General features: G+C 39.2%; 1 protein-coding gene across 4 annotated transcripts; it reads right to left on the bottom strand.

Annotated features, from left to right (window-relative positions):
- Positions 1 to 982: 982 nt before the first annotated feature.
- HMGCS1 (3-hydroxy-3-methylglutaryl-CoA synthase 1) lies at positions 983 to 25,216 on the bottom strand. 4 transcript variants are annotated; one of them, XM_055245784.2, is made up of 11 exons: positions 25,063 to 25,199; positions 19,473 to 19,531; positions 9,980 to 10,437; positions 9,472 to 9,597; positions 8,467 to 8,631; positions 7,215 to 7,380; positions 6,220 to 6,390; positions 5,585 to 5,691; positions 4,377 to 4,502; positions 3,995 to 4,158; positions 983 to 2,775 (listed from the first exon to the last, which is right to left on the bottom strand). In XM_055245784.2, exons 3-11 carry the CDS (start codon positions 10,425 to 10,427, stop codon positions 2,686 to 2,688), a joined length of 1,563 nt encoding a protein of 520 aa, XP_055101759.1. In that variant the 5' UTR covers positions 10,428 to 10,437; positions 19,473 to 19,531; positions 25,063 to 25,199; the 3' UTR covers positions 983 to 2,685. The 4 variants fall into 4 exon arrangements, with proteins under 4 accessions (XP_055101759.1, XP_055101760.1, XP_055101762.1 ...); XM_055245785.2 differs by lacking the exon at positions 19,473 to 19,531 and having other exon boundaries at positions 25,063 to 25,216; XM_055245787.2 differs by lacking the exon at positions 9,472 to 9,597.
- Between the last annotated feature and the right edge of the window lie 365 nt (positions 25,217 to 25,581).

The raw sequence follows: 25,581 nt of genomic DNA, 5'->3' as shown, positions 1-25,581 counted from the left end.
GTTACCCTTGCTCTGTTGACTTCCACTTCAGTGTTTCTTTCAGGACACTCCAAGAGCAGACAAGAGATAAAGTGTTTCAACTGTGTCACAAGAGGACAGAAAGTGGCTGCTTGCATCTGTTTGGGTCTAGTGTCAACCTCAAACTTACTCATTAGTATCCATAAAAATAAAAACTTAGGACAACAAGTTAAGTGTACAAATAGAGGAAACACACATTCCATAAAGGAGAGGGGGAAAGATTGAATTCTTAAAGCCATACTAAATAATACCCTAGAATGTGCAAGCAGAAGTGACCTTAGAGAAGGCTAGCCTCTAAATGACCCAGAAAGTAAATTATTACTAAGTATGAAAGCCAGACATGACATGATGATAAAATATGAGCTGATCAGTATTAGAAAATATATAATTCGGTTTATTTCCTAATTCATAGAATCCTAAGAGTTGACAGTGCTCTTAGGGATCATCTAATCCAAAATTACTGCCAATGCAGGGATTCCTTCTATAAAACCCCTGGGGATCACTAGCAACATGGGACTTTTAGGTTGGAGGCTCTAGCTGGTAGTGGGCAGTTCTATGTTCACCACTAAATTTGCTCTTGATTGCCAGCCCTTAGTCTTAGCTTTTTTAAGGAAAACAGTAACTCATTTCATAAATATTTATAGCAAAGTCTATATATGCTTGCCACCCAATTTGAGAGTTAATTTGTTTCAAGTGTAGAAATAATTATCAGTGTAAATTCCTCCATTCTAGATGAACAGCTCCTTAAAGACAAGACCATACAACTTGTACATTTTCAAATTTCTGCCTTAAGCAGAGCACCTTGCTTATATTAGGATTTCAAATGTTTGTGAAATGATAAATGAATGGAATGAGTGAATGAACTGAAATGAAATTAATGCCCATATTTAAAAATAGAATATTAGCTGATTTCTTGCCTAAGTTGTTAGTTCTAGAGTGAAAAAGAATACTCAAGTATCTGAAATATTTCTCTAAAACTTTATTTCAAAGTTATTCACCTCACCGTTAATAAGGTGTATGATTAATGCTCTGTGCCAGTATTTGTAGGCCTGCCCATTGCCGGCAATGGACTTTGAGAAAACCCATTTCCTGGCACCCAAAAGTTAAATTACTCTTTTCAAAACATACCGATCTCCCCAACACTTGCAAAAGTATTACATGCACCATTTTCCCACCATTCTTTAAATCAGAACTTACATTATTAATCTGTATCAGTGAATGTTAAATGAAGTCATTTTAACAAATTATGACTGTACAAATCAAAATACTACTAGTTAATATTAGACAAGAGTATAATACAAACACTACTATTACATATTACCTTGCAATCTGAAACATTACATTTCATATTTGTGTATGTTTATTTTAGATAACTGAAACTTCACAGAATTTAACAGCAAATAAAGTTTAAAAAATTTAGTTCTGTACATTAGTTCCAACTATCTCTATTTTACAATCTATAAGGCTCATGTCATAGTTCAGCACCAAAAAGATCTACACAAAACTGTTTAACCAATCTTCTTATCTATCCTGTGTGATAGTTTTTTTTTTTTTTTTTTTTAAGGTAAAAGTCCTGCTTCAGACCTTGAAGTGGAATACTTCTAGTCAGACTAGGTAAAAACTTGGGTCGTACCTTATTTTCATTGAACAGATACCAAAAAAAAAAAAAAAAAGGAAAAAAATTCACGTGTTACACCATGAATTTAGGTTGTCAGCCTATATGTTGAATTTATAACACTGAAGCATCAGAAATAGCCTAATAATGCCCTGCCCCTATTCTTCCCTTCCATTTTAAATTTTTAAAAAAGCAACCAGAAAAATGTTTCATTTATTCTTTAAAATAAGGTGCAAAGAAGGATTGCAACAACAAACTCCCTCATCCACACCTCCAATAACATCTCACTGTTGTTCAGCATAATCTACCATGAACTGATTCAGGAGCATACCTAGAGCTATATTCACAGCTCCTGAATGTACCATGTTTTCTATACCAGAAGCCTGTTCAATGGCAGTTCAGAGGTCATTACAATAACTTTTGACACTGCTGGCCTGGACTTAACATTCCAGATTCCAGAGCCAGTGTTTTATTGTCCCAACTCTTTTCTTCAATTTTAGAAAAAGGGCATGTTTGTTTTGCTATTTTCAAAGGGTTTGTGCATATCACATTTTACCACATTTTACTCCAATTTTACCACACTGGGAATGTTGTCACATTCCCCAAGCTAGAAATGTTTTCCCAAAACCACAAGTACTTTCTGTAATCTTGTTGTTCAAAGTACAAAATTCTTACATGTTAAAAAATTTTTTAATTAGAGATTAGTACCTCTGCTTTCTTCTGACAGAAGTACACAATTCATTATACCATGTTTAAAAACCAAACATCATGCATACGAATGGCCAAAGAGGTATGAAGTTTTACAGAGCCCTTAACATCATTCGAGTACATTTGGCATTGGCTAGACCACAACAGGAAGCATGTCAGCAAATTAAGCAAAGAGACTTTCCCAAGTACACGATAGTTATCCAGGCTCCATGTCAGTCACATAAAAATTTACGTAACATGTAATTCTTTAAAATTATCCCCAGATATCCCATGCCTCCAACCGTTCCCATACTCCCACCCCCATGCCCACCCCCACCCTGAAGTCTTGCACCTCACAGAGTATCTTAATGTTCCCCATTACTAATGACAGCTGCTTCAGGTTCTGCTGCTGTGGCGGGGAGTCTTGGTACTTTCTTGGCAGGGCTTGGAATATGCTAAAATGAAAGGAAAAAAGTTGATGGCTCTTATGATTCTTTCCTCCACAAGAATCATGGCACCAATTAAAGTTTCTGTAAAGAAACTTAATAAAGGACAACTCTGGAGAAGTTTATGCTAAATATATATTCTATATAACTTTTCATGAAAGGAACTCAATACCCATTTTTCACCTTATGGTGAATTTAGTATACAATTATCCATATGGGGGGAGAGGAAGCCTGCCACAGAGACCCACCACATACAGTATTTTACTTGTTACATCTTGTATTTGCAACTCAAACAGTGGCGGTTTGACTTGCTACCTAATTTGTATAGTAGCAAAAAGCAAGACTATCCATTTACCAAACTTGTAATAAGCAGATAAATAAGTAGTTTCAAGGTTATAAAGTCCTTAGTTTATAACCCGGCTTCACCACTTACTACCTATAATCCTGGGCAAGTAATGTAACTTCTTGGAGGCTCGTCTCTAAAGGGAGGACAGTATCATTTATAAACTTCAAGGAGGTTGTTGTAAGGATTAAATAAGAAAATGTAAGTAAAGTGCCTAGCAGATAAGAGGAATTCAAATCATAGCTATGATTGTTACTTCTTGACAATTTGAGGACAGATTTTGACCATGATCTGGGATGAGATGTGAAAGGATCCTTGTCCCTCTACTCCATCTCTCACAAAGACACACATCACAAATGAACCTTTTCTCTATATCAGTCTTCCTTTAAATCCTGGTATCATTAATAAAACCTAGTATTTACTGTATTTTTTTTTTTTTTTTTTTTTTTTTTTGAGATGGAATCTTGCTGTTGCCAGGCTGGAGTGCAGTGGTGTGATCTCAGCTCACTGCAACCTCTGACTCCCTGGTTCAAGTGATTCTCCTGACTCAGCCTCCTGAGTAGCTGGGACTACAGGCACGTGCCACCAAGCCCAGCTAATTTTTGTATTTTTAGTAGAGACTGACCTCATGATCTGCCTGCCTCAGCCTCCCAAAGTGCTGGGATTACAGGCATGAGCCACCGCACTCGGCCTTTACTGTATATTCTTTAAATATTAATAATTCAAATGCAAAACACTTTATACAACTGGAAATAGTACAGCTAGAATCTACTCCCAGAGCCCTTACTACGAATTACTCTTCTTTACTAACATTTATTTAAGTTGCTAAATCCCAGTTAGGTCTCCTAAACCCTAAGATATGGAGATGGGAACTCTTTTATTTACCTCAGTTGCTGTGTTTGAATGCATAAGTCCTACTCCTTCATCCAAAGTGTCATCATTTGGAGTGGGACGCCGAGCGTAAGTTCTTCTGTGCTTCTCATCCACCCTAACTAAGTACCACGTTCCTTCAAAGAGTGAATCTATTGAACCCTGGGGAATATAGTTGACTAAAGGAAAGGGAGAGAATATCTACAATTAGTTATGATATACAATTCATCTGGTAATAAAACTAAAGATAAGTTTCATATATCCCAATAATTTTCACTGACATCAGATTAGTACTGAGTAAAGTCTTGATATCCTTATCTTATATGTAGCATCCTTAATGATATCAGCCCTCCAAATAAGCTTTTGGGTTAACTTAAAGAACATTTAATATTTTTACCCAAATGATGGGTGTCCTCTCTGAGCTTCATGTTTTCAGCAAAGACATCTGGTGCCACACAAGTTCTTGAATCAAGCCTTGATTTAAGATCACATAAACTGGCTGTTATTTTATCAAGAGCAGATCCTAAAACAGGGAATAATTCAACATTAAAAGATTTTTTTGAAAAATCATGTCCAAAAGAAGCCTAAGTAAATGTTGCCAAATGAGACAAAACAACTTTTCATTTTTGTTAAAACTACTGGCTATTGATTAGTTAAAAGATAAGATGATACCTATTTGACAAATCTCCTATGATGTCAGACTAGAAATCTATTATTGAGTATCTGCCACTAGACAAGTTAGGAAATAGGTAGAATTTGAAACTAAAAATAACTTGTCTACAATTAATCCATGGTATAATTATTTTATTATTATTATTTTTTATAGAGATGGGGTCTCACTATGTTACTCAGGCTGGCCTTGAACATCTGGCCTCAAGCAATCCTCCCACCTCAGACTCCTGAAGTGTTGGGATTATAGGTGTGAGCCATTGCACCTGGCCCGTGGTATAATTTTAAAAAGTAATGTCAAGTTTTCATCAGTTTATCTCTACATTTTTGCTCTTTCCTGCTCAGGGAAAGCACAAAAGTGACCTTAAATATAGCCAAGACCATAAGCCTATAAAAATTAGATAACTTAGTCCTATCCTTTATCCAGATAATGTAGAATTTTTTTTTTTTTTTTGGATAGATTTTTAGGGCAGAGAGTAAAAACCTACTGAAAGAAATAATGAAGACTAAAATATTGTAATGATCTGTGGGACAGATTCAGGTGCTCACTTGAGAAGATTGCTAAATCAACTTCCCCAGAGTAGTTCTCAATACATTCTTTTTTTTTTTTTTTTTGAAAGAGTCTCGCTCTGTCATCCAGGCTGGAGCACAGTGGTGTGATCTTGGCTCACTACAACCTCCCTCTCCTGGATTCACGCGATTCTCCTACTTCAGCCTCCCGAGTAGCTAGGACTACAGGCATGCACCAACTCACCCAGCTAATTTTTGTATTTTTAGTAGAGATGGGGTTTCACCATGTTAGCCAGACTGGTCTCAAACTCCTGACCTCAGGTGATCTGCCCGCCTCGACCTCCCAAAGTGCTGGGATTATGGGTGTGAGCCACTGTGCCCAGCCTCAGTTCTCAATACATTCTTGTTGAAAGATTCAGCACTTACCCGGTGTAGCATCTTGTGTGACTTTAAGAGAGTACAGAGTGGCCGCCAAACCAGAACCATAAGAAAACACTCCAATTCTCTTCCCTGCTAATTGCTGAGGTGAGTACCTATGTAGGGTATAACAATAGTTAAGAAGTTTAACTGATCCAAAGCTACAGTGTGTGGGAAGCTATACAAGTAGCAATAAAAATTTAGGCTGTAAGTTAAAGTAGAATCTAACTTAAAGTTTTAAGGATCTAACTCAAAGTGTTAATATTACAGTAGGGAATCTAACTTAGTTTTAATATTGCAGCACATGAGTTTTCATCTTGTGGGGAATGACAGAGCTTGTGAAAGTCATGCCACAAAACAAGTTACTTCATCAACCAGGTATTTATGGTTCAACTGTAGGTCAAGAATTAAAAAACCATGAAAACAGAAGCCGGGAAAGCCAGTATGAAATTAACAAATAGTTCTGGAAGAACTGTAGCCTCAACCTATACACCTTTCAAGTCAATGGACAACAGCAGATTAGAAAGCCTCAAGATAAAATTTTCTGTGATCTACCACCAACATGCTTGACACCAGATTTGGTCTTAGAAATCTAACATCTCCCAAATAAGGGGAGTTAAGTAGTAGGTGAAATTTATACTTACTGTGCTAGAACAGATGCAAGGGAACCATATACTGAAGATGTGTACATATTTCCATTTTGATTTGATACAAGTAAAGATGCCTTTGTTTTCTGACTGAACAGTTCAGAGCTAGCCTTCATAAATGCCTTCTCCACATCTCTATCAAAGTAGGTGTCTTCTAATTTAACATCCCTGAAAGATTTATTTTACAGTTTTACAGTGTTCAAAGCCTATGTTTTTATTACACTAAACAGCAGGCCTAATTAGGATTCAAATCTTTAAGTGTATATAATTGTTTTCTCATTTATTAAAAGCCAAGTAGCAGCAATCTAATTGCTAGAGAAATCATAATAGTTGTATATATATGGTTCTTTTTCTCAAAAGTTTTCATAATCAAGTTAAGACTGCTTGATTTGAATAGGTTAATAGACCCACTGTAGCTTTATTGTCACTGAATAGAATACTATTTCAAGTCCATAATAATGTTTATTTAGTTAGAAAAGTCATGGTATTACAGGAGCCAAGTTTTAAAAGTCAAGTATAATTTTATCAGATAGAGAAAGGACACACAAGAGACACAGGGAGAAACAAAATGAGTTGAACACGCATAGCATGCTACGGAGCCTAAAGTGAGAAAAAGGCAGGTGGAGTACAAATGCTGACTTCAGCTGTGGCAGTGTGCAGGATGGAAAAGGGCATGGGTGCTGAGAGAGGTAAGGAGTTAAGAGCCTGCTGTAGTGAATATAGGCCCTTGTGCAGTTATTTTATCAAGACAACATGAATGGAGCTAAAAGAAAGAAATCAGAAAATCTGAATAGAAATGTCTAAAGAATTTGTGCATGTAACTACCACCTCTCTGGACTTAGATTCTTCACTGATTGAGACACATAGATTAGACCGGATGACTTCTAAGATTCTTCTGACTCTCAATTTCTCAGGTCTGTACAAATAACAGCTTAACAGATATTAAAAATGTTCTAATATAGAAGGAAAAAACTCATAATAGCTCCTCTTACCCAAAGGCTTCCAGGCCACTATAGATACTATTTTTATCTCTATTCTGGTCATTAAGGAAGTCATTCAGCAACATCCGAGCTAGAGATTTCTGAACCAGTTTACAATATGGTGAGTGAAAGATCATGAAGCCAAAATCATTCAAGGTAAAATCTTTATCATTTCCCTCTGAAAGAGAAGTCCAAGGAAACTATGAAATTCATATAAGCCATGAAATTTTAAAGTTTGACTTTAGAATAAAGCTAGGATATTTGTATATGTTTAAACAGCAACCACAAATACACGGTATAATGAAACCTCTCTATACCTTAAAATATACATTTAAAAAGACACTGAAAGATGAAACAATATGTACTATGTCACTAATTTTCAAATTTAAGAGTCATACACATTAGCAGGTTACATAATCAATTTAGTGGGTCAGGATTATTATTATTTTTTTTAATAAAAGAGTATTTTAAAAAACAAAATGCAGTAGCAAAATAGCAAACTGCATAACTTGCAGCAAGGGTAAGTAATGTCATGACATTTTTGTTTCAGTCTGGCATACACATACAATGTAACATGTACTTCTTACTGTGGGTCCTAATAAAAAAGTTAGAAAACCACTGTTCTGTTAATATATACTGCAAGAATGCTTCTTATCCAAAGCCACTAAATTCACTGATATTTGTCATTGAATATGATTTTTAACCCTTTCTCATAACCTCTAAAAAGCAAAGTTGGACTATAGAAAAAGTATACTTTATGTAATAATGTGTTATGATAGCACTAACTCAAATACTGTCCTTTCAGTGCCTCAACAAATTTCCAGATTAATGATGACAGTAAAAAAACAAATACAAATTCACAGGTCAAGTGCAAAGAGATTATTTTTGGGGGAAGATCACTTTAGTAGTTCATTTTCATTAGTTTTCCCTGAATCACAGCTGTAGTCCAAAACTTTGTTAAAATACCTCTCTCAAAAGATGAACAAAATTCAACTTACCTTCTTTTCTCCAGTTTGGTTTTCTTACAAGAGGTAAACCGACCTAAATATTTTTGCAGAGATACACCTCAGTTCCAAAGTTTACCTCTTCTAGTAAATTACACTTTCCCAGAAACTATGGGAAAACGTTGTTTGGTGAATGAGGAATTAATGGTAAAAGGACATTAAATGAAAAATGCCCACAAAGGAGTTGCTTACCAAAGATACCTAGTACATTACACTGCTCTCAACTGATACCAAAACCAAGGAAAATGGGTAAAACTTACCTTTCTGCCACTGGGCACGGATCTTTTTGCAGTAGACAGAATAGCAGCGGTCTAATGCACTGAGGTAGCACTGTATAGAGAGTTTTCCATCTACTATAGGATATTCAGATAGCATATCAGGCTTGTAAAAATCATAGGCATGTTGCATATGTGTCCCACGAAGCCCTATTAGAATCCAAAAGGAAGATATCTATATATTTCTGCTTCTTGATGTCTGTATGTTAGTAAGTATGCTGCATTATCTAAGGACCCTCCTTAACTATCTGATCAATTCTCACCACTTAGAGAAATCACAAAGTGAAGCCAATATAAGCGAAATGACACATAACAGTATCCATGGACAGTCCTAAGACTCCTTTGGTATACAACTTTCCATGCCAGTTTCATAACTCTAACAGAGATCACAGTTACTCTACTATACTGAAGACAAATTAAACTTGCCAGTGACTATGAGCAAGTTACTATTTATCATTTAAACCCTACATTAACCCACTTCTCTGTAAAGTGGGTGACACCACCTACCTCATAAAACTGCTATAAAGATTAAATACAGGCCAGGCATGGTGGCTTATGCCTGTAATCCCAGCACTTTGGGAGGTTGAGGGGGGCGGATCACCTGAGGTCAGGAATTTGACGCCAGCCTGGCTAACATGGTGAAACTCTGTTACTAAAAATACAAAAAATTAGCCAGGCATGGTGGTACGTGCCTGTAATCCCAGCTACTCAGGAGGCTGAGGCAGGATAATCACTTGAACCTGGGGGCACAGGTTGCAGTGAGCCGAGATCGTGCCATTGCACTCCAGCTTGGGCAACAAGAGCGAAACTCGGTCTCAAAAAAAAAAAAAAGAAAAAAAAACATAAATATGATAACACACATAAAGCTCTTAGCAAGTAGTACCTGCATTTAATGACCATTAAGTAAGCGACAGCTCCTATTTCTATTTTCAAATTTCTCAGCATATTGTGCTAAAAAAAAAAAACAAAAATGCTTTCCTAAGCACTTACCTCGTTCAAAAATTAAAGGAGCATTTGGCCCAATTAGCAGAGCTACTGCTCCAACTCCACCTGTAGGTCTAGCATTTCCTGTGGCATATACAGCAATATCTCCTGCAACTACCAGGGCATACCGTCCTGAAAAATATTTTTTGTTATTTCACAAGAAGGAATTCAACACTATAACCATACATGGAAACTGAAGTCTGTTATATTTTCCCCAGAATATGCTTTTCCCTTCTTTGATAAAGAAACAAAATGCTCTAATTTTTTTTTTTAATTCATCTGCCAAGGCTCTGTCATCCATTGACTAAATTTTGAATAGACCATTTGTCCTACAAGATAAGATAACCAATTCACAATTCGGATAACGACAGACAGGTATAATATCTTTCTTAATATATCTAAACAAGGATAAATGACAAAAGTTTGCATATTGCATTAATTAAAGTGTCATTTGGGTCTATTGAACCTTAGAAAAAAATTTTGGGGGACGGCGGGGAATAGGCATGTAACATACCATCCCAAGAGCTGGACTCAATCCAGTTAACAGCATTGAAGACAGCAGCTGTGCCTCCATAGCATGCATTAGTTGTGTCGATTCCTTCTATATCTGTATTCCCAGACTCTTCAAACAGCTGCATCAAATTAGTCTTCACAGACTTTGATTTGTCGATGATTGTCTCTGTTCCAACTTCCAGCCGCCCAATGCAATCATAGGAAAGGTTATTTCTCTCCATAAGATTCTGAACCACAGTCATGCAAAGAGAGTTAATATCTTCTCTATCTGTGCAGAAGCCCATCTTGGCCTGGCCCAAGCCAATGGTATACTTTCCAGCATCTACACCATCATATTTTTCCAACTCTGCTTGATCAACATATTGAGAAGGAAAATAGATCTCAAGGGCAACAATTCCCACATCTTTTGGCCAGCAAGCTTCTGCATTCAAAGGAAGTGATCCAGGCATGGTGAAAGAGCTTTAGAAAGGAGAAACAGAAAAAAACATTGTTTTAGGTTATAAGTTGCTGGTTTTCAGGCCGGGCGCGGTGGCTCACGCTTGTAATCCCAGCACTTTGGGAGGCCAAGGCGGGCGGATCACGAGGTCAGGAGATCGAGACCACGGTGAAACCCCGTCTCTACTAAAAATACAAAAAAATTAGCCGGGCGTGGTGGCGGGCGCCTGTAGTCCCAGCTACTCGGAGAGGCTGAGGCAGGAGAATGGCGTGAACCCGGGAGGCGGAGCTTGCAGTGAGCCGAGATCGCGCCACTGCACTCCAGCCTGGGTGACAGAGCAAGACTCCATCTCAAAAAAAAAAAATAAGTTGCTGGTTTTCAACTTTGAAATTGAGAAATAGATATTAAGAGTTTAGCAATCATCTGAAGTATTAGTTTAGTTTCTTTAAGTTTAGTATTTAGGGCACTCAACTGTGCACATGTGAAGTAGCAATTATTATATGAATGGAATATTATCACTTAAAATTATAGTCTTTTAGAAAGGCTTCCATTTTATTCAAAATTGGGCATCTCTAGATTTAAAACATGATTATTAGAGGTAAACAACATGCAAATAAGATTTTCTACATTGTAAAGAACTGTAAGATAAAATACAATGATAATTTAGAAATATGGCTGACAAATCAGAATTACCTGACCACCCGAAAGTTTTAATAAATTAGGCCGGGCACGGTGGCTCATGCCTGTAATCCCAGCACTTTGGGAGGCCGAGGCGGGTGGATCATGAGGTCAGGAGATCGAGACCATCCTGGCTAACAAGGTAAAACCCCGTCTCTACTAAAAATACAAAAAAATCAGCCAGGCGTGGTGGCGAGTGCCTGTAGTCCCAGCTACTCAGGAGGCTGAGGCAGGAGAATGGCGTGAACCCAGAAGGCGGAGCTTGCAGTGAGCAGAGATCACGCCACTGTACTCCCGCCTGGGTGACAGAGCAAGATTCCATCTCAAAAAAAAAAAAAAAAGAAAAAGTAAAAATCAATCAATCAATCAATCAATCAATCATTTATTCATCATAGATAAACCAGTCCTCTTTTAAAAAAGGGACTAAAAAGTGGTGTCTAGATTTACTTACCAATAGTAACAAAAATTGCTAGCTATTCAAGACCATTGTTGGGCATTTAACTTATCAGAGCTTCAGCTTCTTTAACAGGTTGTATTAGTCAGGAAAAGAAAAATTACTCTAGATATTTCAAACAGAGGGGAGTTTTAATGCAGGAAAATAGCTACAAACTTGTTGGCTGGGCTGGAAGAACAAAGCGGGAAAGGTGGTTTTCCGATCCCATGTGCCTGCACTACCAGCTACAGTACTAGTACCTCTGCTGCTGAGCTGGAACCCAGAGACCCAAAGTCCCACTGTTGCTGCTGCCACTGACAAGAACAAGAGAGGTACCTTCTTCCCACCTTCTAATATTTCTTGAGTACTTCCATCAGCCCTCTAACCAGAACCCAGATGGCATAAGAACCAATGAAATGTAGTTGTGAGGCTTTGAAGAGTGGCACAGCTCCTCAGTTTTACAGAAAGAATCCTAAAACCTAAAATTCTACAACTCAATTTCCTTTTTAGGTATGACATCATTGGATGGTGCTACTTAGGTGGCAGAATTTCATTGACCCAAAGGTCTTGGTTTATGAGTTACCTGGGCCGAACTGATTCATGAACATTCTGTATCACTTGTTTGTTAACCTACCACTAATTTGATACTTTAAAATGAAAGTCAAATCCTGTATTTATGTCATTTGTCCTCTGATGCTCTGCAATTAATGGTCTTAAGGGGCCAGGTGCAGTGGATCACACCTATAATCCTAGCACTTTGGGAGGCTGAGGCAGGAGGATCACTTGAGCCCAGGAGTTTAAGACCAGCCTAGGCAACACAGCAAGACTTTGCCTCAACAAAAATTTTTTAAAAAATGAGCTGAGCATGGTGGTGCATGCCTGCAGTCCCAGCTACTAGGGAGGCTGAGGCAGGAGGATCACTTGAGCCCAGGAGTACAAGGGTGTAGTGAGCTGTGATTGCACCACTGCACTCCAGCCTGGGTGACAGTGAGACCTTGTCTGTAGAGAGAAAAGAGAAAAAAAAAAAAAAAAAGACTTAAGGGATACCAGTTGTATCTTCCTTCCAAACAGAAGAATCTTTTTTTTTTTTTCATTCATCCAAACAATGCCAACATGTTACATGCTAAACATTAGGGATGTTTAATGGGAGACTTCCTTATCCTCTCAAATATTCACTATTTTATGGGATAATAAGAGAAAAACACATAATAATAAACAGGTAACAACATTGAGAGCCACATTATATACTGGAGAACTACCTAACCCAGCCTGGTGGTAGGGCAAGGAGTGTTAGGAAAAGCATCCTGGTTATAGGGGCCTGACGTGAGCCCCAGGAATAGGTAGGAGTAAGCAGTAAAGCACTGAAGAAACGGAGGGTAGTAGATTTTCAACAGAGTGGACACCATGAAGAAAGGCAAGCTACAAGGAATTACAAAAAACTTTACTTTTCTATTGGAATGAAACATGAGCTGAGTGGATCAGGTAAATAATAGATTAGGATAACTAGGTAAGGGTTAGGTCATGAAGGTTCTGGTATGCTGATGTTGAGGGCTTCAAATTTATCATGAAGATAGTAAGAAGCCATCGGAGAGTTTAAGAAAAGGAATAACATGGTGATATCAGTTATCAGGTCAGTGTTTTTCCAACTCTGGAATCAATTTAGTGGATGGCAAGCACACATTTAAAAAAATGAAACAGAAAAGAATACAAGATACAAGATTGCATGGCACAGGGTAAATGTAAAGATTTTTCTTGAATCAACCTTTTGTTTTAATTATTCATACATATATAAAGTATACATAAGTTGCAATACAAAGTGCATTTTTACTGGGAGCCACAGTCAAAAAAGTTTGACAGCCACTGTTTTATCATCACTAATGCTGTTTTACAGTCACTGGTGCTGTGAATGGATGAGTTAGGAAGCTGACATGGCAGTCCAGATAAGACATGGGTCATGAACTAGAGCATTTACTACATGTGGAATGAAGAGGAACAGCCTCCAAAAACTTGGAAAAAGCAAAAGAACTAGCAGAAACTGTAACTCACTAGATGTTAGGGAAAGAAGAAAATGTATAGAATGACTTCCAGATTTCCATCCTCAAGTGTTTTATGACTTGATAAGCACACTGTCAGATACACTAAATGAACAGAGATCCTCTCCGCTTTGTTCTACCCCCACTTCTTCCACACAAACCCTGTCTCCTTTATGCTCTTTTCCCTGGTAAGTGGAGTTCAGCCAAACCAGTGCTCAGAACCACCACTGAGGAAGTGAAGAGATCAGGCTCAGGCAAGCTGCTTTCGTTCCTGTCATTTCACCAACATCTCCATACATTTTTCCAGTTTGGTCTTCCTATCTACTTCCTTCCTATATGGGACTTAACACAAGATTCTTAACTTTCATGTATGCAATTTATACTAGAAAACACACAAAGAGAACTACACTAAAGTCAACATCAAGGATAAATGCTAAATACTACCCAATCTTTCCCCATCTTATAACTACTTACCTACATAACCCTCCCTCTACTCTTTACTCTCAAATTATTATATTCTTTATCCAAAAACATTTAGTGCTTTCTTCAACAACCCACCTCGTGCTTCTGCTTATTGAAATCCTTTATAGCCCTAGATCACATAGGTCACATTTTACCCATGAAACCTTTCTAAATTACCTTTTGTGTTTCTTGCCTATCCTTCGACACCATCATACTTCGTCAATTAAAAGTCACTTTTTTGGGTAACATTTCAGAAATTGGGATTCCTCTTACAATTGCTATCAGACAGAAGCCAATTATGATGTTGTCATTGCTTACACATGGGAAAATAACAAAACTGCCAGCATGACATTTGCAGATGACAGTCAACAAGAAACAGCCTGAAAGAAATTCCCAGAAATGATACTGGAGCACTCATTTCACCCTCTAGGAACCAAATGGACTGGGAAGGAAGTAAAAGGTGGTGAATCCCTAAGCAGGAGTCAAAGTAGGCTGGCTTTGCATAATTGCAAAGCTGAAGGCCAGCACCAAAACCTCCACATTCTTTTTTGGGCTCTTGAAAGGAATGCTACATCACCAATTCTCTTGGCGGCACAGAGGATGTTTAATGGAAAATTACAGGTATTAACAACTCTGACTCCAAAAACAATTCAGGACGCAGACTCTAAATATGTGAAATTTAGCAATTCCTTATGTGTTTTTTCACTTGTGTTTTCCATCTTATCGAATGTGCAAGTGACATATGACAAAAATCTATGTCTAACTCTAAAAGAGCTCTTTAAAAAATTCTAAGTAATCAAAAAAGCATTGTATCTTCATTTAATTGGCAATGGAGCATCTTAATTACATCCTAGATTCTTTAGATAGTATGAAATACAGCATTCAGTGCTTCAACTGTGTTACTTCCCAAATATCTGCCTGTATTATGGATTGAATGTCTGGGTTTCCCCACCAAATGCATATGTTGAAGCCTTAACTCTCAATGTGATGGCATTTAGAGATGGGGCCTTTGGAAAATAATCAGGTTTAGATGAAGTCATGAGGATGGGGCCCTCATGATGGGATCAGTGCCCTTACAAGTAGATACCATGAGAGCTTGCTCATGCTGTCATACTCTCTCTGTGCCATGTGAGGACACGGGCAATCCAGGAGGAGAGCCCTCATAGGGAACCAACCATGCTGGCACCCTGACTTCCAGACTGCAGACATATGAGATCATAAATGTCTGCTGTTTAAACCACCTAATCTATGGTATTTTGCTGTGGCACCTAAGCAGATTAAATAGTCTGGTCACCTCAACTAAGTCCAAGTTCCTTAAGGTCTCCTCATGTCTTAGACTACTGTATGGCCCGTTTTATGAGAAATAGTATATACACCACTGCTACTCAATTCCACAATGGAAAGAAAAATCCCTAAACACAACAATCTACTTCCGAATTATATCCTCTTAATTCCTAAATTACTTGCCATATTTCTGTATTCAATACAGGAAAAACAATGTCATCACCAACATTCAGGGACAGGGGCATAAAGAAAGACTAAGGGAGGCTCATTCTTGTTAAGACCTAAAGCTGGGGAGGATAAAGATAAGGCTTTTACATTCCTACTCCATTCATCTTCAACTCCTTTCCTGTGTCTACAACTCAGATGGAAGACTACTGATTTTCTGGATCTGAAGCACTTGAAATGTTCTACATCCATCCTCACTCTGAGCTTCAACAAACTCTCCCCATCAATTTTTTGATAAAGTTGGTGCCCACTTTGCTGAAGTTGAAATGAAAATATAAAAGGGCTGTCTAATATGCCACTAGGCATGGATTCTAAGTTTACAGCAAAATAAGATACTGGATAGTCCACAAGAAAGAGCCCTACAACTACTGTTACCAGAAAAAAACTAGTCCATAGGCTTATAAGCTCCTACATATGATCTCTTAAGTAACCAAAGTAGGAGTAACCACCTTCCCAGCCTTTCCCACAAGGCTACCCTTTAGATTCTTTTCAACTCTTCAAACTGCTTTAAACATGCTGAAGACAGTATGGTCTTCCTTGCCTGGCTCAGTGGTTTTTAACACTATTGGAAATAAAGTGAACAGGTAATATATCTTTTTGAAGGTATAAACCAGTTTGCAGTATACTTGTACTCACTAATAAATTCAGTTTAGTCTTTTAAGAGCATCATGTAGCAACACTGGCAATATATTTAATTATGCTTATAATGCTTGTACAATTCTCTATAAAAAGCTATAATGCAAGGCTTCCATTTCAGAATTAATCTGTATTTGTCACAGTCTGACCAGCTCTGATCAATTCTTTGTATTATAGTACTCCTAAAATAAGGTACAACTCTATGACTCCTAAATGTCCTACATTAAATACATGACGTGTTTCATTTGAAAACAAACAAACAAAAAATGTAGGTTAACTAAAATAACCCACATACATCAAATGGAAAGTGAAACACGATTCTGACCTTGATGGAAAAAAACATTTTTACATTGTCCAACTCAGTCAATATTACTCATTCTCTGAGGGTTTCTGACAGCCAATGTGTTTCCCATTATGTTCTTGGTAAAAAGTCATCTAATCTGAAATATTTAGCCTTTGGTTCAAATTGAGAAAGAGAGTGATTAAGTTGACAGGAAAATTAATACAGAGAAATAATTGCTTTCATGACATTTAGAAGAACAGAAAGTTAATAGTTTCTGGTCTCAAACGTTACTTTTTTTTTTTGAGATGGAGTTTCACTTGTTGTCCAGGCTGGAGTGCAATGGCGTGATCTTGGCTCACTGCAACCTCCGCCTCCCAGGTTCAAGCGATTCTACTGCCTCAGCCTCCCAAGTAGCTGGGATTACAGGCGGGTGCCACCACACCCAGCTGATTTTGTATTTTTAATAGAGATGGGGTTTCACCATGTTGGTCAGGCTGGTCTCAAACTCCTGACCTCAAGTGATCCACCCGCCTTGGCCTCCCGAAGTGCTGGGATTATAGGCGTGAGCTGCCGTGCCCAGCAAATGTTACTTTTAACTATCCTATGAGCATGTGCTCTTACATTGTCCTTTCAAATGCTCTCTGAAATAGGCTAGATATAGCTAGATATAAATTAGGGAAAAAAAGACTAGCTACAGGTCTGAGGTGCTCACATTATGGTATTCACTCTTTACCCTACCAGAGAATACAATATTCTGGTTAATTCACTATTTAAGAATAAAGAGGCCGGGTGTGATGGCTCACACCTGTAATCCCAGCACTTTAGGAGGCCGAGGTGGGCGGATCTATTAAGGTCAGGAGTTCAAGACAAGCCTGGCCAAAATGGTGAAACCCCCTCTCCACTAAAAATACAAAAATTAGCTGGTTGTGGTGGCGGGCAACAGTAATCCCAGCTACTTGGAAGGCTGAGGCAGGAGAATCGCTTGAACCTGGGAGACGGAGGTTGCAGTGAGCCAAGATCGTGCCACTGCACTCCAGCCTGGGTCACAGAGTGAGACTCCACCTCAAAAAAAAAATTTAAACAAATTTTAAAGAAGAGATAAATCACAAAAAGTTTCTAAGTAGAATATAATTTTTAAAATCTGATGGTTAAAAAAATTACATGTTTTTAATTTTTTACAGATAATGCATTTTATTATTTTCAGAGTACTATATTCACCATAAAATAAGTCTAAAGAGAATAATGAAGACTCTGTAATAAAATATATACATTTTCTTTTTAAATTCCATCCTTAAAAAATGAAAGAAAAGGCAACTTTCAGAGAACTTTGTAAACCTTTCAAGTCTTCCAACGAAGTAGTACCAACAGAGGACTAAAGTCTTAAATAAGTCTCATTAAAGTGAGGGCTCACTCCCTCTGGTGGACAAAAGAAACTCCATATCCTATTTCCAGAGTCAGTAAAGCAAGGTAAGACAGCCTTGTTATTGTTTTCTGAATGCTTCCTGCCTAGAATACATAAAAGACCTATATAGTTATACTGAGAATAAATCTGGAAATGAAAGAGAACTGGAAAGGAGAAAAAAGGGGGAGGGAAGCTAGCTGATGATACTGGTGCAAGGGAAGTCCTAACCTAGCTCCTCAATGGCTGTGTTGGGGAGGGACTTCAGCATCAGTACCTCCTAATTGAGCTCTGCCTCTGCCCTCTTCTCTGTCACAGGCCAACAGTTCTTTCCAAACTGCATGTCTAACCATTGTCAAGATGCTGCAGGTTGAGCATTCCTAACACAAAAATGCAAAATCTGAAATGCTCCAAAATCTGAAACTCTCTGAGCACCAACATGATGCTCAAAGGAAATGCTCATTGGAACATTTTGGATTTCCAGATTAGGGGTGGTATGTTTTCTCAAATATTCCAAGATCCAGAAAAATCCAAAATCTTTAACACTGCTGGTCCCAAGCATTTCAGATATGGAAAATTCAATTTATATTTCAAACTCTGCCAAGTTTCTCCTCTATTATTTAGGCTTAGCCTCTCTGCATTAAACAAGGAGCTTTTGGAGAGCAGGAACTGTGCTTTGTTCATTTTTGTGTCCCTGGTACCCAGCCCACTGTTCGGCATATGGTAGACGCTAGTGTTGAATAAATGAAATGGTACTAGACTTCTAATCTAAAGTCATTAACACCCATAGGAAATCATAATCTTGAAATACAAAAAAAGCAGAATCGTAAGAGAAGCACTCCCTGACAATATGAGAAAGCAATGGCTGCAAATAATTAGATTGCCAGTTGAAACACATTTGCAATTACTGTCCATTCTCACATAATTTTTTTTTTTTTTTTTTTTTTTGAGACAGAGTCCCACTCTGTCGCCCAGGCTGGAGTGCAGTGGCACAATCTCGGCTTACTACAACCTCCGACTCCTGGGTTCAAGCGATTCTCTTGCCTCAGCCTCCTAAGCTGCTTGAATTACAGGCACCTGCCACCAAGCCTGGCTAATTTTTTTGTATTTTTAGTAGAGACTGGGTTTTACCATGTTGGCCAGGCTGGTCTCGAATTCCTGACCTCAAGTGATCCGCCCGCCACAGCCTCCCAAAGTGGTGGGATTACAGACATGAGCCACTGTGCCTGGCCCATTCTTACATAATTTTAAACATTCATCCACAGCCCAGATACATATCTTTTGGGGCTGTAATTTAAAAAGCACTAATGGCAGACATGCTTACTTCTGATTGTTTCTGATTAAGTAGTTCATGTAGTTACATTTTATTATATGTACTTTTTCTCTTATGAGTGAACACTAATTTTTAAAATTTGTTTCTAGATTTTAAACATTAGTCTAATAAACATAAAATTAGTTTCCTGAAGCATTACAGCATTAACAAAATTTTAAAGATGAGGTAGAACCCTAAAAGGGGTTTTAAGAACATATGGCACAAACAAATAGTTATTTGCTCTAGGATACCAAATTTCCTCCTTCCATTAGAGAGGAATACTTTCCTTAAGCAGCATGACAGGATGCCATACCTGTGTGAAGGATAGAGAACTGCAGTCTCCAGGTCTGTCACTGTTTCCTCCTTCGGGCACTAGGAATTTCAAATAAGAACTGCTTTTAAAGTTACAAATCACTACCCAAATTCAAATACTAATGAATCCAATTCAAAGTGAGTTAAAATAAGCAATTCCTTATCCAATTACATTATGCAGAATAGAATTTGACATTTGCTTAGAAAAAATCATACTTAAAGCTTATAGAACATTTTCCCCCTTATTTTCATAGCCCTTATAGTGATAGGTTCAGTCCTGGTAATAAACGGATATAAGAAGCCTACTATTGTGGGAAGGAAAAAACAAAAAAACCTCAAGGAAATAAGAAGCCCATGTCACCAATTGAGGCTTTAAACCAAGGTTTTCAAGAATTGGGGGAAAGGAATATAAACAAGTGGTAATGAGTTAGCAAATTTCTAGAGTAAAGAGATCTATGCAGTCAAGAGCCTGCACTGTGGCTTTGGCAGCAATTTTGGACCTCAGTTTCCTCATCTATAAAATGAAGCTAATACAGTTGCCCTCCCCAGATCACTGTGAAGGATTGCTAAGATGATAAAATATGTGAAGACACTTTGTAAGACAAAGCACCAATACATTGACTATTACCTTAGTTCTTATAGTTCTTATAAGTGTTTTTCAAAGAAAATAAAGGTATTTTTTCTAGCAAGACCTAATCATTTTCAACACTGCCACCTTCACCCTCCCAACCTTTTATAAAGTGATTTTCCCTCTTACTGCTTATGTTAAAAAATTAAGCTTTTAGACAAAGGAGCATTAAACATTATTATGTAAATTCAGTAGAAATAATTTGAGAAGTTGACTGGAACATATTCTTCAGTCCATCTGTTTTGAAAGACTGATTGTTACTTGAGATGACAGCTTCTATGTTTAACACAGCATACACCATTTCCTCTGCTCTCTATTTAATCACTGGCAAATTTAGCATCTGTCCTTAATGGATTCACTGGTGACTACATTTGGATGTTATTAATATTTAATAAAGCTTTACTTTTTTTACATAATTACATAATTTAAGAGCCCTTCACAGCCATAGCGCCTTTTACTTCATTAACTAAGTTTACTACCCACCTACGCCCCCCGCCCTATGAAAAGAAATAGATCTTGAGTTTTGTAGGCAAAGAATACTACAATATTCCAAAAATGTCTCTAATTACAGTATTATACATACTTTGAGAAAATAACCTATCTTTTGTTCTTTATTATCTCAAATTATGCCTTTGTCTTCTGCAAATTAAGCAGACCACAGAGACTAGTTCTTGAAAAACATGATTCCTTCTCCACGTTAAGACTACTTAAATAATAATATTTCTTCTTGATGTTCATGTATGTATATGCATTTGACACTACTTGTATCAAGGAAATTTTCCTTGAACTGCCTATATTCTGCCTTTCCTTGCACTGCCTATATTCCCTCAATTTTTTTTTTTTTGAGACAGGGTCTCCCTCTGTCATCCAGACTGGAATGCAGTGGCATTTCAGTCACTGCTCACTGTAACCTCGACCTCCCAGGCTCAAGTGATCCTCCTGTCTCAGCCCCCCAAGTAGCTGGGACTACAGGCACATGCCACAATACACAGCTGATTTTTGTATTTTTTGTAGAGATGGGGTTTTGCCATGTTTCCCAGGCTGTTCTCCAACTCCTGGGCTAAACCAATCCACCCACTTTGGCCTCCCAAAGTGCTGGGATTATAGGCGTGAGCCACCTTGCCTAAGCCCCTCTTTCTATTTTGATTACTTAAATTGGAAAGGGAGGTTAGGTGGGAGACACACAGGGAACAAAGAAGAAACAAATAGAAGATTCAGAAAGGACTGCTGTGCTACTTAAGGATTTCTCTATTCTGGCTAAACCAGTATTGCCAAAGTCTCAAGCAGATCACAAGCTTATTTCTAACAAGTCTTTACGGAGTAAGTGACAGAGGGAATCAACATGGGTCAAGAAGCAGTTAATGAATGGCAAGTAGCCAGGCAGGTTACCACAAAGCAGGTTTGCAGACTCATGGGATGAAATATAGGCACTTTGAGTCTGGCAAAGACTAAAACACAAGAATGATAAGACTGCCTAGGGCCAACCAGATTTATGCAATGGCAGTTTCTTCTGGAGTTTACTCAGTGTTTCTGAATACTTCCTTCTGGCTCCCTCCTTAGCCTTGATTCAAACAAGTGGTTGGACAAGTTCATCGCCTACACATTTTGGTATGTAAACTATAAAATATAAACAGTTACCTGTTGATCTTTCTCATTGTTACAGGAGATAAATCTAGGAAATTAAGAACAAGTTGGCAACCTTTCCTCCTTAGGAGCGAGCAAGTAAAAACTAATGTTAAGAAAGACTTGCCCAAACCTGTAGCCTCTGGAATAGTTCTCCAAGTAAAAAGCATGGACATCCCTGCCTCCTCCCAGAGTTACTGGTCTGCCTATCAGAGATTCTACCTATCTTCAAGGCCCTGTTCTAAGTCACCTCTTCCTGGAAGGTTTCCTCGATAAATCACACAGCAAATAAGTTTTCTAATCAGGGACCTGCACTTCTACAGAGGTAGGTCATTCATACCCAAGTCTACATAGCCTACTCTCTATGGAAAACTAGTTATGGGCAGTCTTCTTATCCATACAAGATTCCTACACTTCTATTGGGAGAGGGGCTATATATTTTGATTTTTTGAAATCCCTTTGAGACCTTGAAGTAAAGCATACTCAATTGTCACATTTTTCAGTGGCTGAATTTGGAGTTATAACTATTAGAGGACAAATCTTTTAGATTTAATACTTATAGCAGCCCTCAGTAGTAAGTGCTTTCTGCTATCACTTTTTAATTTTTTTTTAAATTTGTTACTGCTCCTTGCAGAGCAGGGCTACTCTATAGGTAGTGTGTCCAGAGTAGCCTGCTATCACTTTTGAGATGAGCTGCAGCACCATAATGTCTGGTTTAAAGAAATTGGCTCTCTACTGCTACTGTTCAAGGCAAATGGTAGGTTTCAATTGTTCCCAGATTCCAAGGTGAAAAATGTAAGAAGTCCATATGGAATCAGAAAACATTTGTTGGTCTTACAATCATTCCCATATGCATCCACACACAACTACAAACCCTGCAAAGATGAAGACAACACTTCAAGCTTTCAAAGATTAGCCTCTCCGCTACTGGTGTAACTACACTCAGTTGACAGACATTAAGTGAACATCAACACACGCCATGCATTAGGATGAAGAGATTAAGAATCTAGTTCTAGCCAGGCATGGTGGCTCATGCCTGTAATCTCAGCACTTTGGGAGGCCAAGGTGGACGGATCATTTGAGGTCAGGAGTTCAAGACCAGTCTGACCAACATGGTGACACCCCATCTCTCCTAAAAATACAAAAAAATTAGCTGGGTGTGGTGGCACATGCTGGTAGTCCCAGCTACTCGGGAGGCTGAGGCAGGAGAATCACTTGAACCCGGGAAGCGGAAGTTGCAGTGAGCCGAGATCACGCTGCTGCACTCCAGCTTGGGCGACAGAGAGAGATTCTGTCTCAAAAAAAAAAAAAAAAAAAAAAAAAAAAATCTAGTCCTATCATTAGAACAGGTAATATGTATCTCAGCTTTTAAATCTATACTACCTTCTTGAAAAACATAAAAATATCACACATCCTTCTATGATATTTGGTTCCACAGTAACCCAGCATAAAATTATAAGGCTATATTCCTTTCTAAATGAAACTAATTGGAGAGTCTGATATGTAGCAAAACAAACTTCTCCAGCTACATCTCATATCCAGTTCCACTGGATTATGGAAGATCCAACCAGGTTTTAAATGATTCTAGAGAACACAGGAAACTGATGTTACAACAATATCTGGGGTTTTTGCATTTATTTCTTCTGAGAAAAGCTATCTAAAATCTAAGTCAAAATCTCAAAATCAATCCAGAATTAAAAGAAACAAGACGTAAAAGCAATCTGGAAGGATATTTAAGATGAAAAACAAAACTAAAACAAGGCCCAAATGATGTGGCCTACGGCTCCAAACATAAAATATCCTTTTACACTCCCTCCCCACAGCATAAGTCAGACCTTCTGAGTGCTGGGGTTACTGATGATTACACTAGAATTGAGCTGAACTAAACTAGAACTGAATAGAGGGCAAACTTACAAACTTAGGTGAGAAATATCTACAAAGGTAGACACAAAGAAAGCCTTTCTCTCTTCCCATAAGGTATGCTATCCCTGCCCCCTTCTTCACACAAAAATAACTGCAATTTTAAAATACAGTTTAAAGAACACAAGCTGCTTAGGTATCTCAAGTGCAAAGAACTACTGACACGGATAATGTTAAGGACTTTCAACTGCCTCTCATCTAATAGTATCTGTGCAATAAAGTCCAAAACCCATCTCAGAAGGAAAAATCTGTTAATTCTAGGAGCACTTCCATTAGTCTTAATTTTGTTGTTTATCTTGTCATTGTTTTTCATGATTCATGCCTGAAACAGAGCAAATGTTAGTTAGCAGCAGCCAGAACACATCATCCTACTGCAGCAGGTGGCAAGAGCATCCTCGGGAAGGTGGGGAGCTGCAGCAAAGGTGAGCAGTGAAAGCAGCTAGTGATGCCTTTAGGCTAAGGCCATAGGGACAAGCATGACAAACAGGCACAACCTCACATTATTTGTTCCCCAAATCCCCTCTTCCAGAGTGGATCAGAATAATCGTTTCTCTATCACTGGTCAAGGCTAGACGCGCGTTTTCAAAGACTCCATATACTTGCTTTGAAATATCCTTAGCTTAATCCAAAACCTATTTGTGTGAGGACTCTGTGAGTGCCTGCCCATTACACTGTATCACCTAAAGCTGGTCCCGAAGGTATTAGCAGGAGAGAGATGTGGGATTTCAGAACACCGAGGAAGCCTATTTTTTAAAACGTAGACAAAAAAAAATATGGAGGCAGGAAGGCGGGAGGCAGTGATCTATGCGATTTGAAGCAAGTACAGACTGAGCCCCAGTACTTGGCCAGGTCTAAATCACGGTTGTGAACGCTTTCTTGCACCTGAGCTGAGGAAGAAAAGTAATGCTACCCACTTCCCTTCTTTCCATCAACTCGGTATGTGGCAGCAGGACACACCCCCTGCGAACCTACCAGCCTCCGTCTAAAGAGGATCTTACCCATCCTTTGGCGTCCACCCTTAACCAAGGCTCTGGAAAAGCCTTGGTAGCCCAACTCTCCTCTCCCGCTCCTGACACCCCCCACTCCCCTCTAGGCGGTCACAGCTGCCTCTCTGGCACCTCCAACTCCTATGTCGTTAGAACACCTAGACCTCAACGCTCTCTCGCGTTCTCCCCTCCGCGACTCGCCTGTGTTCTCGGCTCTTCTCAGATCCGCTACGGTCGGCCTCAGGTCCCTCATGAGGGAGCCCCCGCCCGGCCCCGCTCACGGTGCCCCATCCTCCCGGGCAAGATCCACGCCTACGTCCTGACCCAGAGCCCAGCTCCTTCGGGCCTAGTCAAGGACACCGCCTCTCTCTGGCCCACACCCCGCCCGCTGCACCGCCGCAGCCCAGCTCTACTCCTCCGCGCGGGACACTCACCAAGCGTGACCGAGCGGCAGCAGAGGAAAGGGAGTGAGCCACGAAAGGACAGTCCGCGGCGCCTCCCCTTCGCCACCAGCTTTATAGCCGCCAACCCACCCGACTCCGGCACCGCCGAGAGTCGCTGGGAGGCGGGACGGTGGCTCCAGCAGCCAATCGCGACCGGTAGAGTTGCCCGGCAGCGCCCGCCCCCTCAGCCCGGCTTCTACCAATCAAAAGGAAACTAGAGGCGGTGGCTCGCTAGGATTTTCCCTCGTGGCTGGAAAGGGCGGGGAGAAGGGGCGGGGACAAAGTCTCAGGGCCGAGGAAGTGGTGTGAGAGACTGACGTGGGGTGGCACGAGAGCCCACTTGCCAATGACGGAGCTGCGAGATACGGCGAGAGCCAACGGGAGCGGAGTGAGAGGTTCTCGGACCAATTGGGACTAAGTGAGAGGAGATGCGGGCCAATGGGTACTCCGCGTCCCACCGCTGGAGAGATGGTCAAGTGTGGGAGGCGAGTTGGTCCCAGCTTGGGAGTC

Source organism: Symphalangus syndactylus, chromosome 16 (assembly GCF_028878055.3).
Source record: "Symphalangus syndactylus isolate Jambi chromosome 16, NHGRI_mSymSyn1-v2.1_pri, whole genome shotgun sequence".
Lineage (NCBI taxonomy): Eukaryota > Metazoa > Chordata > Mammalia > Primates > Hylobatidae > Symphalangus > Symphalangus syndactylus.
Note: the sequence above shows the minus strand (reverse complement) of the source record. Positions and strands in the feature narration are given on the sequence as shown.